Genomic DNA, 12735 nt, shown 5'->3' with positions numbered 1-12735 from the left:
TCTCCTGAGAGTGATTAACTATTTTGCCAATTGTAAGCGTGTTAACAGATCTTAAAAGAAAACACATAGACGTTGTTTGAGAGCTAGTAATTAATCCTTTGTAAGAGCGGCCTCTGGTGGCCACAGTGTCGCATAACAAGATTTTTTTTTTTAAATTACGTTTGGTCACTCTCATTTGTGTGGTGGTGGCGTTTTAAGTTCTTTGGGTTCTTTGGGTTAAGTTCTTTTATTTTAAGAAAATAAGAAAAGAAAATGTGCAAATTATAACGTCTAATATATCAGTTTTAAATTGCATCTCGAGTCTAAAAAATATAAAATGGTTCTTGGTTCAAAGATTGTCAGGCATTACATACAACATTTTTATATAGACGTGATTTTATACCCACTCAAAAAAAAAGCATTCATATACAAAACAACAAAAACAACTGAGCCAAAGTAAGTTGATTATTTTTATTATATTTCTAAAGGTGCCACTTTATCCTGAAAAATAAACGGCATCAAAGCTTAAACTATACAGGGACAGGCAGCGAGAGGTCAACTCTCCACTGAGAAAATGAGCAAAAGACTAAACTATGTCACAGATTAAACTGTAATGTTTAAAATTTCACAAACTATAAACTTCTTACTCATAGGATATACTGGCATTTGGAAATATATATTTATGCTAAGAATTTGAATATGGGAATTACAGGTTAATAGCATATTTTAGATATTCAGACAGAAAAAAATGACCAGGTCATAAAATAAAATTGCCTTCAGGGAACAGCTGTCAAGTTTATGAATATTTCTGTTAGTCCATTATCTGTTCAGTCATGCTAAAATAACTACAAGCAAAAACTAAAACAATACAGACATTTTAACCAACTCAGAGGAAAATGTACAGTTATTTTGTACACAAAACTTATAATACTGTTGCCTGTGAACTCAGTTAAACAGCTTGCCTCTCGTCAATATGTAATGTCTGCACATCTGTTTTATATCTTTCTCACACTGGAAAGGATAAGCAACCTTCTTACTCCGATATTTTTTTTTTAGAACGTATAAAAATAGAAATAAGATGAGAACCAAGATGGAATTAAAACACTGAAAAAGAAAATAAATAAAAAATGTGTGAGTTCCTCGACTGACCATCGCTAAACAATATTTACACTTTCATACATCTTGAAGTACACAGTGCTTGAACTGAAACGCAAATGAATTAAGACGTGGTGCCACTAACTAGCCTCCTTAGCTTATAGTCTAACGCTACGATACGAGGATTAATCTCGTATCCCAAAATCTTATCAAAGCCCTGATAAAAAAAACTAAAACGCTACTTATATAGTTTATGAATTATACATTTTGATCCGATTTCCTCCTTTTGACTGAAACAATATCTGTACATAAAGGATGATACTGCAAAAGTTGGAAATGTTAATCAGAAGTACTTCCTTGTTAGAGTAAAAGGAAACAAAAAAGTTAAACTTGGAAATAAAAATGTTTAGAAATTTTAACTGAGAATCTTTACATCAAAAATAGTTTGTCTCATTAAAAATTTATATCACTTGTTTTTAATTTTTCAAGCTGTTGCACATGGATACCCTAGTATGATAGTGGAGGGTCAATTAATAATGTTTATACATCCTACAAATCTCAGTATGTAGCCTGCAGAGCCAAAAGATATGAGAAATCAAAAACCTGCAGGAGAGTTTAACCAAAAATTTACATTAACGCAGGGGAGGCCAATGATAATTACAACCTTTTTAGATGTTTTGAAACTAAAATTGCCACTCTGAACCATTACACTCATCCTCAATTTAGATGTGCTAAATTATTTACAAATTATAAAGACAATAAAACAAGCAAAGATTTTAAAACAAAAGATCAAATTTCTATTTATATAACCTCGTTACACTTTACAAAGTAGCTTGCAGCAACGCGTGGTGACACAAGTGGTAACAAAGTCAGTTCCTCTGCTTTTCCACAGCTTCTTGGGTCGGCCATTCGGGTCCATGAGGGGCTCTGATGTGAACTGTGTTTATGCCTCTGAGCTGTAAGTGGAAGACAGCTTGGTGTCCATTATTTTTCATAAACAGTGGTTGTTTTACCACAGGACAAGGTCAGTTAAGTCATTTGTGCCCTCTTTTCAGAAAAATATTCACAGAAGCGCATCGTAATATTTCACACTGTTACGACACACAACATGGACCCAACCCAGCAGAAATAATAAGTGTTTTGGTTTAAAGCTCCTGTTTGATGGCCAATGAAGAATAAATCTACTCAGCAGGAACAGAAACAACCACAAGGGGGCTCTCTGGTCTACTACTGGTTATACCAATGATTCTGCCTTTGTCTGATGAATCTGACGGATCAACGAAAAAGAAAAAGCTACACTAAGTCGAGGTTAAATGTCTTTGAGGTGACATGTTTTCACAAGTGAACAATTCGTACGAGAGGTGTCTCCTATTAACACAAAAAACTTTTTCTTTCTTTTAAAGCTTTTCACCAAATTTCCAAATATTTTTAATGGAAATTTCCATCATCAAAGCTCAAGATACTTGTGACACCAGGCTGGCAGTCGGATGATGCTGTCAGGCGATCCGTGGAGCTGAACGGTCATTGGTGAGGGTTCTTTTGAGCTTGACCCCCTTGCGGATAGCCACAAGCATGTTTCCTTCATCTTGTTCGTCCACCTCCTCTCCACCTGCCTGGTACGGCTGGACCAGCTGGTTGGGCAGGGGAACGGTCGGAGGGTTGGTGGAGGCCTGACCACTCCAGGACGTCAAAGGAAGCGTGCCAGCTTCGCCTGGTTTTACAAATGTCGAGGAATATGAGCTTTCCTCTCCTCCTCCCATCTCCTCTGGACTCCTGCTCCCGTTAACTGTTCCTGACATATCAGGCACTGTAGGGATTTTCACAGGCACGACAGGAGTACGAATGGGAATGGGGCCTCCGCCCACAGAGCCGGAGCGACGGGCGCAGGGTTTAGAGGAGGGGGTGCGGCGGATTGTGGCAACTCCAGGGGTGATGATAACTGGACCATGACCTGCAGGGAGGATTACAGAGGTGGGATGAATCCTTGGAAGGTAATGATGATACAATATAAAGCAAATAATAAATGCTGATAGAAAATTATGGTTTTAACGTGAACCTTTGTTAAAGATACACAAAAGAAAACAAAATGTATTTTATTGATATTTTACAACATGAAAAAAAAACATGTTTTTCAAATAAAAAAAAAATCAAAATCTGAAAGGTGTGGAGTACGATTTGTATTCAGTCCCACAGAGTAAATAGTTCTGTTTTTAAGCCACCTTCTGCCTGTTAGAGGCTTTAAATCTCTCACTGCCTAATGACCAACCTCTATTTAACTCTATTCATCTTCCCATCACCTCTGACCTGCCTCCATGACTCAAAATAAGTTACACTCAGGTGGATTCTATTACTAATTGTTTGAGTTTTATTTTCATTTTTGTTTAAATACATGCCTAAGTTTGTGGTTGCAATAAGAAAAACCTCAGTTATTTGTACCCGTAGAAGTAGCAGTGTATTGGCCAGCAGGAGCAGATGGATAGGCTCCTGTGTGGACCGGTGTGGAGGGATAGGCTGCCCCGTGGTACGTCCCCTGTCCAGGATATGGGGTCTGTGTGATGGGCATGCCGGCTGTGGAGGCGGGCCGTTTGGTCTGGAACATGCGTCTGTAGGACTGGCCAATGTCACTGTTTCTGGGGATCGTGGAGGACTTGTCGAAGTCAGATGGCTGCTGCGGTTGCTGCTGCTCAGGCTCCTGGTCTCCAGCCATGGAAAAGTAGTCGTAATCTGAAACTGTCATGGGTAAATATGAGGAGGTTAAGTCACACTACTACAGAGTGGATTATGACACAAAATCTCCGAATAGATAATCGGGATAAACTTTACTACTTTGTGATGGTATGGTGTCTTCAGAGCAGCAGGGTGTGTTGGTCTGAGTGCTGTAGCCGCTGGAGCACTGGATGGAGTCTCTGTTTGACCTCTGGGTGTCCAGCTCCAGACCCCTGGATAAGACCAGGGCCAGTTCATTTTGGGCCTCGAGATCATCAGCCTGACAAAACCAGATGAAATCAACATGTGGGGGGAAAGACAAGATCAAGATGTTAGACTGAATTGATACAACCAAGTGCAGTGTATTAAAGCCATTAAAATAATTAAGTCCAACCCACTAAAGTCATTAACGGGGAACATTAATGGTTGAGGGCTATTCACATTGTTTGCATGCCGTTAACTGCAACAAAATTGTTTTTGTTGAACGCTCACAGTTAACAGATGGCATTAAACAATATGTGGAAATAAGTATCACCATTAAAGGTAATCATTGAGTAATTTTGTAAAAATATGTCTGCAGTTTTAGGACATTACTAAATGTACTCAATGGAAATGTGCAAAAAAGCTCTTCTGGATCTAATAACAAATGCAAATAAAAAAAGGGGACCTCTTACAAATTGTATCAACTTTTTCCCCTCATTTTTCCACTTAAATCTTTCCAATCATTAAAAAAAAAAACACTTATATTGCAAAACGATATCAAAAAAAAAAAAAAGTTTACAGATTTATATTGAGGGTTAGAAGTAGAATCCAATGCCACCGAGATAAGACCTGGAGAACTAGAAGATAATCTTCACAACATGAAGCAGGCCTAATGACCATAATCAAATGAAATCCAAAAACGGATGAGAAACAAATTCATTATCAATCAGTCCAAAACTGGTTCCAAAGTTTTTTATTGATGGCTAGTTATTGCAAAACCTTGACACTAGTTGTCGAGGGTGGATCAATCTGTTATTGGGCTAACTGGGATACTCTTCAATGTAAAGCCAGTTGGTGTGGATAATTTTTCCCTTAAAAATGGAATCATTATTTAAAAAGAGCATTTAGTTTTTACTCACTTTATAACTACATTATATTAAAATTTGCTAGCAAAATTAAGAGATCTCTATAGGGACAAACACTTTTTCACAGTAAATTCAGAGGAGACAGAAACTGACCTTCATGATCCGGTTCTTCTCTTCCTGCTGGCTTGGTGTTTGTGTCTGAGCAGGATAGGGTGCTGAGATTGATGTTTGATCTGAAGGGGGGCTGTTGCCACCATTTGTGCTCCCATTATTCTCCATCCCACCCAAAGCTTCCTTGTCTTTCCTCCTCCTGAGTGTGTTGACCATGGGCTGGTCATAAGGTCCTGGCTTTGCCCAGTCCTGTGGACAAAATTGTTTAATAATGATTTTTCCACATTTCTCTGATGTTTTAAAGCCTTAAAATGGTTCTCTTTTGATTTAAGCTTCAAAGTTAAAAAATAAGAAATGAATTCTAAAATTGCCAAGCAAACTTGTGCGGTGAGCAAAATGCACACAGGGAGAATGGAAATGTGTTGCTCATCAAGTCTGAGGTGATGACCAACCTTCCAGCTGGGGACTTTTGATGAAGGTACCATCGGGGACCCCAACGTGCCGTAGTTGGGATAGTCCGGCAGCAAGGCTGAGGCGGGGCGTGACCAGGAGCGAGTGGGGCATGAGGTGGAGGGAGAGGATGGTGGGAAGAATGGGAAGGAAGTGCCTGGAGCTGAGCTCAAGCTCCCCCCATTGCTATGCAGGTAGGAGGGACTGGCTGGGCTGTAGTGGTCAAAGCCATTGGACAACTGGTGTTGATGGAAGGACAGACCGATGGCAACAGAAGCAAACAAAAGGAAAAGAAGCAATGGGATCAATAAATGAAATGGTGAACAAATAATAATAATAAACATACATAACTGAGGATAAATTAATGAAAGCAAAATAAGATCAAAATCCATGTTGATTAACCAACATCAGCATAGATGAGTCTGAATGCTAAAGAAAATGGATGGATGGATGAAATCTGAAAAACTGACAAACTCTGTTGGCAGCCCAACCATTATTTGGGGACTAATGTGGTAGAAAGAGTACCAAGAAAACCTGTTGCATCAAAAAGCAATACTAAGTGCCATTTGCATTGTTCTGCCACGAATGAAGGGGAATGGAAAATGGAAGGTTGAGACCAAACACGTTCCTGTTTATTTGTAAAACACAGATCTAGTTGACGATCCGAGGCAAGACCCCACAAAGGCTCTCTATTTAATCTAGTATCTGACTGGACTGAGTAAAGACATCAGCAAAGGTTTATTGAAGCATCTTTACAAGAAAAGCTGGTAGAGACATACACAAAAAGAGTTGCAGCTGTGATTGTACAAAAAAGCTGCTGAATATAAATACCCACCAAACTTTTCAGATTATTTTGAAAAAAAAAAGACACTCATGCTATTTTTAACTGAATTATCACCCACTTTGCATTGATCTAAAGCATACATTTTCAACCATATATGCAGAAGTTTGAGGTTTAAACCAGGTGATATTAATCCTTTTGCAAGCCTCTTCAGTTCCCTCAACCTTCCTACACTGAACGGAAGTGGATATCTGGCGTATGAAGGTCTGCGGTTCATTATACAGAAAGAGCTTTTCACCTTGTCAGTAGCATGCTGAAGTGCAGTAGCGGTGAGAGAGCAGGCAGTGCTGCAGTCACCGTGAAGCTGCCCAGTCTCTGACGTCTCAGAGGAGCTGGAACTGGGACAAGGCTGTGACAGAGAGGACAGGGAGCAGCCGGCAGGAAGTGGAATGATGAGGTGGGAGAGAGAAGGAAGCACCGATGGAGGAGAGAGAATTAAAGCAAAGACATACTGACGGCTAGAAGCACAAGAAAACTGTTTGGCAGCTGTAGCGACTTCTCCACGAGTTAGTAAGGAAAAGCACCAGCGAACAGTGCACTAGGAGAAGAGTTATATTAGCATTAGATGCAAGGCCATTAAGAGCAACAATTTAAGTGTCAGCCTCATTAGAAAGAAGCTCAGTTAAAACCCTTCAAAAAGTTAAAGCCCCTTTTAAGCATCTGTTACTGTAACCCACAGTGAGCAAACACAAGGCCCCATTCCCAGGCCTGTACTGTATGTGGGTCAGGCATGTAGCTGCCAAACCACCTTCAGCGGATCATAAAAACTTGGAGTCCAACTAAACCGATGTGTTCTGGGCTGAGGAGCTCTGGTTTCTGGCGAGCAGCACAACGTCGACTAATGCAACTGCTCTCACGGTCGATCGCAAGCCTCAAAGCCCGCACAGACAATCCCCTGGACTGACTCATACGTTATTATCTCACAACCTTTGTCAGAGTCAGACCGAGGCGATATAGACATGCTCCTAATGTATGTAAAACATACAGGCAACACAGCAGCATATAATTTAACTATGATTCATTTAATCAAAAATAAAACTGAGCGTATTCTGAGGGTTTTAAGTTTAGCCAAACAACAGTCTGTCACAGTGGTGGATTTTTTTATTTTTTTTTTCATAGCAGGATGGTTCTGACCCGTTTTACCCTGGGCTAGAAAGGAAGCAAACTAATTTCCTGCACATTTATGATACAATAATAGCACTGAAATGACTTCACATACTTACCACGGCCAGACAACTGTCTGTCTGAAGGAGACTGGCTCTCAGTAGGGAGCCGGATTTAAATATATGAATAAATATTGGGCATCTCTTTTTTTTGTCCCCGTCTTACCTTTGTTTCAGCTGGCATCGGTGAAGAGGATTTGGACGATGCATTTTGGTCCTGCGATGAAGAAATGAAGCCAGAGTCGTGGGAAGAGATGCTAGAGAGCCGAACCGGGGCTTGCAGGGGTAACGTGGAGCTGCGGTATCGATGGCAGGGGTGATGATGGTGAAAGAGGTGATGCGAGGAGGAGGAGGAAGAAGAGGAGGAAGGAGAGTGAGAGTGAGAGCCACTGGAACCCCTGGAGTCACTACTGTTAACGCTGTTCAGACTACTGTGAAAGGAGGATGGCAAAAAGGGAGGACCAGTGGGAGAAGTTTAGCAGTGGCAAGGAGAGTTAAAGACAGTCAAGTTCACCAGAAGCCACGGGTTTAGGAGGAAGGGTCGAGTGGAGGGGGGAGTAGAGGGGAAGCAGGGGAGAGATGAAAGGCAGAGGATAACGGGGAATGTGGAGGAGACAGGGTGGGAAACGATTAACACGGCACAAAATGATGCAGCAAGCAGTGACCGAAGCCAATCCAATCAAACCAATGAAAAAAAAATAAATAAATAAATCATAATGAATACAGAGGGTAGGACTTTTATCAAGACACAAAATACTCAGATGCTGAACAAATTCAATGACTAATTATTTCAATTTAGATTACACACACTAAGCCACCTTACATTACATTCACTGTCAATAATAAAACGTGAAAACGCTTCCTCCAGTCGTTGAAACAAGTATAAAATATGCACCTGGATCATGAAAAAAAAATATGCAAGACACCGACTACCTACAAGTATTCTTTAAAAAACCAAAAGAAATACAAAAAAAGCACTGCTTTGTTACTCAAACTCACTTATGAGACTCATAATGTTGCTCCTGTTTGTTGAAAAATAAAAATTAATAGTATCACATGTATCCCTTTGATACATGTGATATTCTCTTTGATTTTAGTTTCAAATTAAAAATGAATCGAATATCTATCTTGAATTAAAATTCACTCACAACCCAAGAATAGACTGACCAAGAACAACAGCATAGGTAAAAAAAGTGAAAACAGGAACTCAAACAGTAAATTTCTGACTTTAAACCAGAGCAGTTGTACAAAAACCATTAGAGAAAGCAAAGGACAGCGAGCAGAAGACATAGTCTGAACAGCTAACTCCCCCGCTCCCCCAAGTCATTCTGCATAGTATTGGTGTTATTCTCATTGGGTGATCAATAAGAGTGCAACAAAATAATAAAAGACTTTTCCCCCAGCTCATCCTGGCCACTAGGTGTCAGTCATGGTTTGGAAAACTGTCAGTTTTAATGCCTTCATCATTTCTGATTTGAATAAAAAAGATTTTCGGGCTTTTAGAGAAATGCAAATGCATAAGGTAAATGTACACTTGATAAACTTACTGAGCTTCCTCTTATAGAAAATAAAGGATCTTTGACCACTTCACACAGTGTTTCTTGGATGCAGAAGGTTAATGAGTACTCTACTTCTTTTAAAACACGAAGGTCAAAACTGCATAAACATACCTGCACATGCTAGACTTCCTGGACATAGTAGTACTCGGGGAAGAAGGTGGCGTTTGATATGACCAGCCATAGTCTGAGCCCTTCAGGTCTGAGATCACCTAAAAATAATCATTATCAATATTAACAGAAATAGCAAACTTATTTACCTGACTGTAAACAAGGGCAAAACAAAGAGTAAAAGTGACAAGATTTCAGGATTTTAGGCTTCCTCCGCCCCCCATACCTGTTCACTAGCAGGAGGAAGCTTGTGCGGGTCAGAGGTCAGGGCCTTGAGGTCCTCAGAGATGGTCTGGAGATGGGTAACCTCTGCCAACATGGAGATCTCCTCATCCTAAAAGCATCAAGCACATGCAAAGCAGAAACCCATAAACAGATCGTATTTTATCCAGTCGTAGTACGGTTACGGTAAACAAAACATGAGTTTGCCTCTTTTTTTACTCACCACTACAGGCTGCAGCAAGGATACAAAACAGCAAAATCTTTGTCTCTCCTCAATGAGAGCCTTCCTCAAAGCTTGCTTCTCTGTTTCTTCCAGAAGGATGTATTTATCATTCACATCCTGCATGGCACTGTTCAGCTGGGGCTGGAAATCGCCACGGCCTTCACAAGCAAACAGAATACAAATACACAAAAATACACTTGTCATTACATAAGGTATGGAGCCAGGAAAACAAATAATACATCACTACTTATCATGCAATAGCCATGCACTGAATATGGAAAACAATATGATTTTGCACATAAGAAGGAAGTTAGTGAAGATATATTCTTTTGGTGGCATGTCAAATGATACTATGTAAAATGTCCCACTACTTTGGGCATCATGAAGAGCACCTCTTCTTACTGAAGCACTTCCTGGCTCTTGTTCAAGGAGGGCAAAAGGTTATCTTCTTCAGACTAATCTGTTGTCTGTAGGCTATTACTACAATATACTCAAAGGTTGGAGTCATTTCAGACATTTTTATCTTCCTCTTTCACTCTTTCATACACTGAAATTTCTGAAAATGTTTTGGAAAAAAAACCATAAAAAAAAAACACTAAAGACTTTTTATCACAACAAAAGAGCAAAGTACCAACAACACCATCTGGCCCTCCGGCTGTCTGTGTGACTTTCAATATAAATATGCAAATCCAGAGTAGGACATTACAATTCCAAGGTTATCTTGACGTGCAGCCTTGCTTGTCTTCTTGCTGTGAGTCTAAGTAAAAATGTGCGTCTAGGATTTGAGAGTGTGCGTTTGTGTGTGCATGGTTTTAAAAGACAGGATGCCCCGAAGCCAAACCAGGCCCTCTTGAGTTCTTGAAGGAGGCAGGAAGGTTGGCGACTGCCTGTGACCGTATGATGCACTGTGGATCTCAGAGGCATTATCTAACCACTAAAGATACAGTTACACAAAAACATGTTTTGACTTTAATACATCAAGGTCTGTGGTCTCTGCCTGCTCCTATGTCAGGGCTGAGATAAATTGGTGCCTTTCATTGACATTTGTTGTAATTTCCACATGCAAGTGGTGCATAAAGCGGGGTTAATGCATCATAAAACATAGTGTTCAGTGCTTGTTCATTTACAGATTTCTTCCATTTGTATTTGCCACAAATGTTTCAAATTAAGCAGATTTTGATAGTAGACCCATGCCCCAAAATATCCTAACTTATATGTTCATATGTGAAAACGTAATCCCCACTTTACCGTAAAAAAACATTTACACCTATGATTGATAACTGTCGGTTATGTAGAATCAAGAAATCACTTAAATAAAACGGGTCTGACAACATGAAGTAGGCCAACAGTGCTTCAAATGAAAGAAATTCAAGGACAAATGAACATCAGAGTCAGTAGTGAAGAAAGTGTTAAAAAGCTCTGTATGGTCAATGTGTACTTAATGCAGGAGGACAATAATCCAAAGCACAGCAATCAAAAAAATGTTTTTAAGAAGTCAAAGTCTGAACCTAAATCCGACTGAGATAATGCAGGTGAACCAAGTAATATCTTTAGGTGATAATTCCAGTGCTCTGACCACAAGCGGCCATGTTTGTTTTAGTTGTCCTATTGTCCAATAAATTAAATAACAAAAAAGTATATGCTTAGACTATCTTTTTTCTGATATCAAATATTTGTTTGATTTTAAACAAGCAAACATTATCTGAAAAGAGAAAAAAGAGAGCAGTACTTGCCCTTGAGAAGGCAAATACTTTTTCACAGCACTGTAGGAGTCTTCTATGTACTTTTCTATCTCCATCTAAATAAATCAACACTAGTTTGCAACATGACTACAATCACTGTTATAATGTTGTTATAATGAAATGTATAGCATCCAGACCTCAAGCCAAGCACAGTGATTTTAATGCTAATGTGATTATGCAAGCATCTTAAATAGTAGTGGTCTATGGGGCAATAAATTAAATGTAGCTCAACTAGAAAGTCCAAGTTTCAGCATGTTTTTCGGTCTTGTATTGATCCAAAGGAAAATTTTGACCAGACCGGCAAACAATTATATTGTGCAACGGTACGGCTAAATCTGAACTGGCCTCACTCAGTCCGTTTTCCACAGCAGGACCTACCTCATTATCGTTGTCCCTACAGGCAAAATCTTTTTCCATCCTGTTGCCTTGGACATTATTTATAAGTTGGTTTGACATCTCAAATACAGTTGTAATCAGTAATTATAAACAGCTCCTCTATCATTACTGTAATGTAATGTGAAGGCCGTCTGTAATGTGGATCTATAAAGTAAAATATCCAAAAGCTGAAACTACAGAAAGCAAATTAACCACTTTAAAAATACTTTATATTCAAGTACAACACATACAATCTGACTCGAAGTAGGCTTAGCTGTAAAGTTCATGTAAAGTTGAGGACAAAATGAGAGCAAGCAACTCTTCCACCTTAAAGCTGACATTTCTTCTCATAACTCAAACAGCAGCATTTGTGTTTTTGTCTCAAAAAAATGGAAAGAAATATTTTCTTTATTCTATTTTTTTGTAGAGTCCTAGAGCAGCCTGGGAAAGCTTCATCTTATTGCATCAAAATCTGCAATAATCTACCAACATGCAAGGATGTAGATAGATTGATCGTTTTGTACCTGACCTTTTTAGGTATGTAAAGAAGCCGTCACTGGATATTCTTTGCCCACATTGGGTCAAAATGTAAACAAACTGACAACATTTCATGTCTGCTTTGATTTTTAATTATTTTCTATAATCTGTTTCTAGTCTACTGTAAAGAATTATAACAATGTGACGCCAATAAATCTTACCCAAAAGCTTGAGGTTAATCATAATTATATCGGTTTGATGATATATTTCATTGGAGTCAGATGATCAGAATACTGATGAGAACTACAATCAGTAGAATAGGATGTCATTTTAGAATTGTAGAAAATAACATTTCCCTTAAAATGATATCTGGGAATTAAACTTTTTTATTATCATTATTAATTAGTCCTAAATGAAAGTAGGACATTAAATGCCAAAATATTGGTATAAAATGCGGATACCAATTAGCAAAGGGGCGACTTGGAGTTGCTTTGAACTATTATCCACCAAGCTAGACTGAAGATTAGAAACTTTCAGTCATTTCGCCACAAAATACAAGCTTGTACTCCATAATACAGATCTTAAGGGCACAATTAGAATATTTTACTTTAACAGAT

The 12735-nt window shown here is 39.0% G+C and overlaps 1 protein-coding gene across 10 annotated transcripts in view; it reads right to left on the bottom strand.

The window, feature by feature from the left end:
• Nucleotides 1-436: 436 nt before the first annotated feature.
• LOC103478387 (protein MTSS 1-like) overlaps nucleotides 437-12735 on the bottom strand; it is a 50373-nt gene continuing 38074 nt past the window's right edge. For 3 of the 10 annotated variants that reach the window (XM_008432194.3, XM_008432198.3, XM_008432200.3), the window contains 10 exons: nucleotides 9525-9682; nucleotides 9306-9413; nucleotides 9083-9180; nucleotides 7579-7843; nucleotides 6488-6598; nucleotides 5411-5647; nucleotides 5001-5207; nucleotides 3898-4060; nucleotides 3511-3804; nucleotides 437-3025 (listed from right to left, as the gene is read on the bottom strand). In XM_008432194.3, the coding sequence (XP_008430416.2) occupies nucleotides 2571-3025; nucleotides 3511-3804; nucleotides 3898-4060; nucleotides 5001-5207; nucleotides 5411-5647; nucleotides 6488-6598; nucleotides 7579-7843; nucleotides 9083-9180; nucleotides 9306-9413; nucleotides 9525-9682 (2096 nt within the window). In that variant the 3' untranslated portion in view covers nucleotides 437-2570. The remainder of the gene's footprint in view (nucleotides 3026-3510; nucleotides 3805-3897; nucleotides 4061-5000; nucleotides 5208-5410; nucleotides 5648-6487; nucleotides 6599-7578; nucleotides 7844-9082; nucleotides 9181-9305; nucleotides 9414-9524; nucleotides 9683-12735) is intronic. The other 7 variants (XM_008432196.3, XM_081597618.1, XM_008432202.3 and 4 more) reach the window with 5 other exon arrangements.

This window comes from Poecilia reticulata, chromosome 16 (genome assembly GCF_904066995.2).
Source record: "Poecilia reticulata chromosome 16, P_reticulata-male-v2, whole genome shotgun sequence".
Classification (NCBI taxonomy): Eukaryota; Metazoa; Chordata; class Actinopteri; order Cyprinodontiformes; family Poeciliidae; genus Poecilia; species Poecilia reticulata.
Note: the sequence above shows the minus strand (reverse complement) of the source record. Positions and strands in the feature narration are given on the sequence as shown.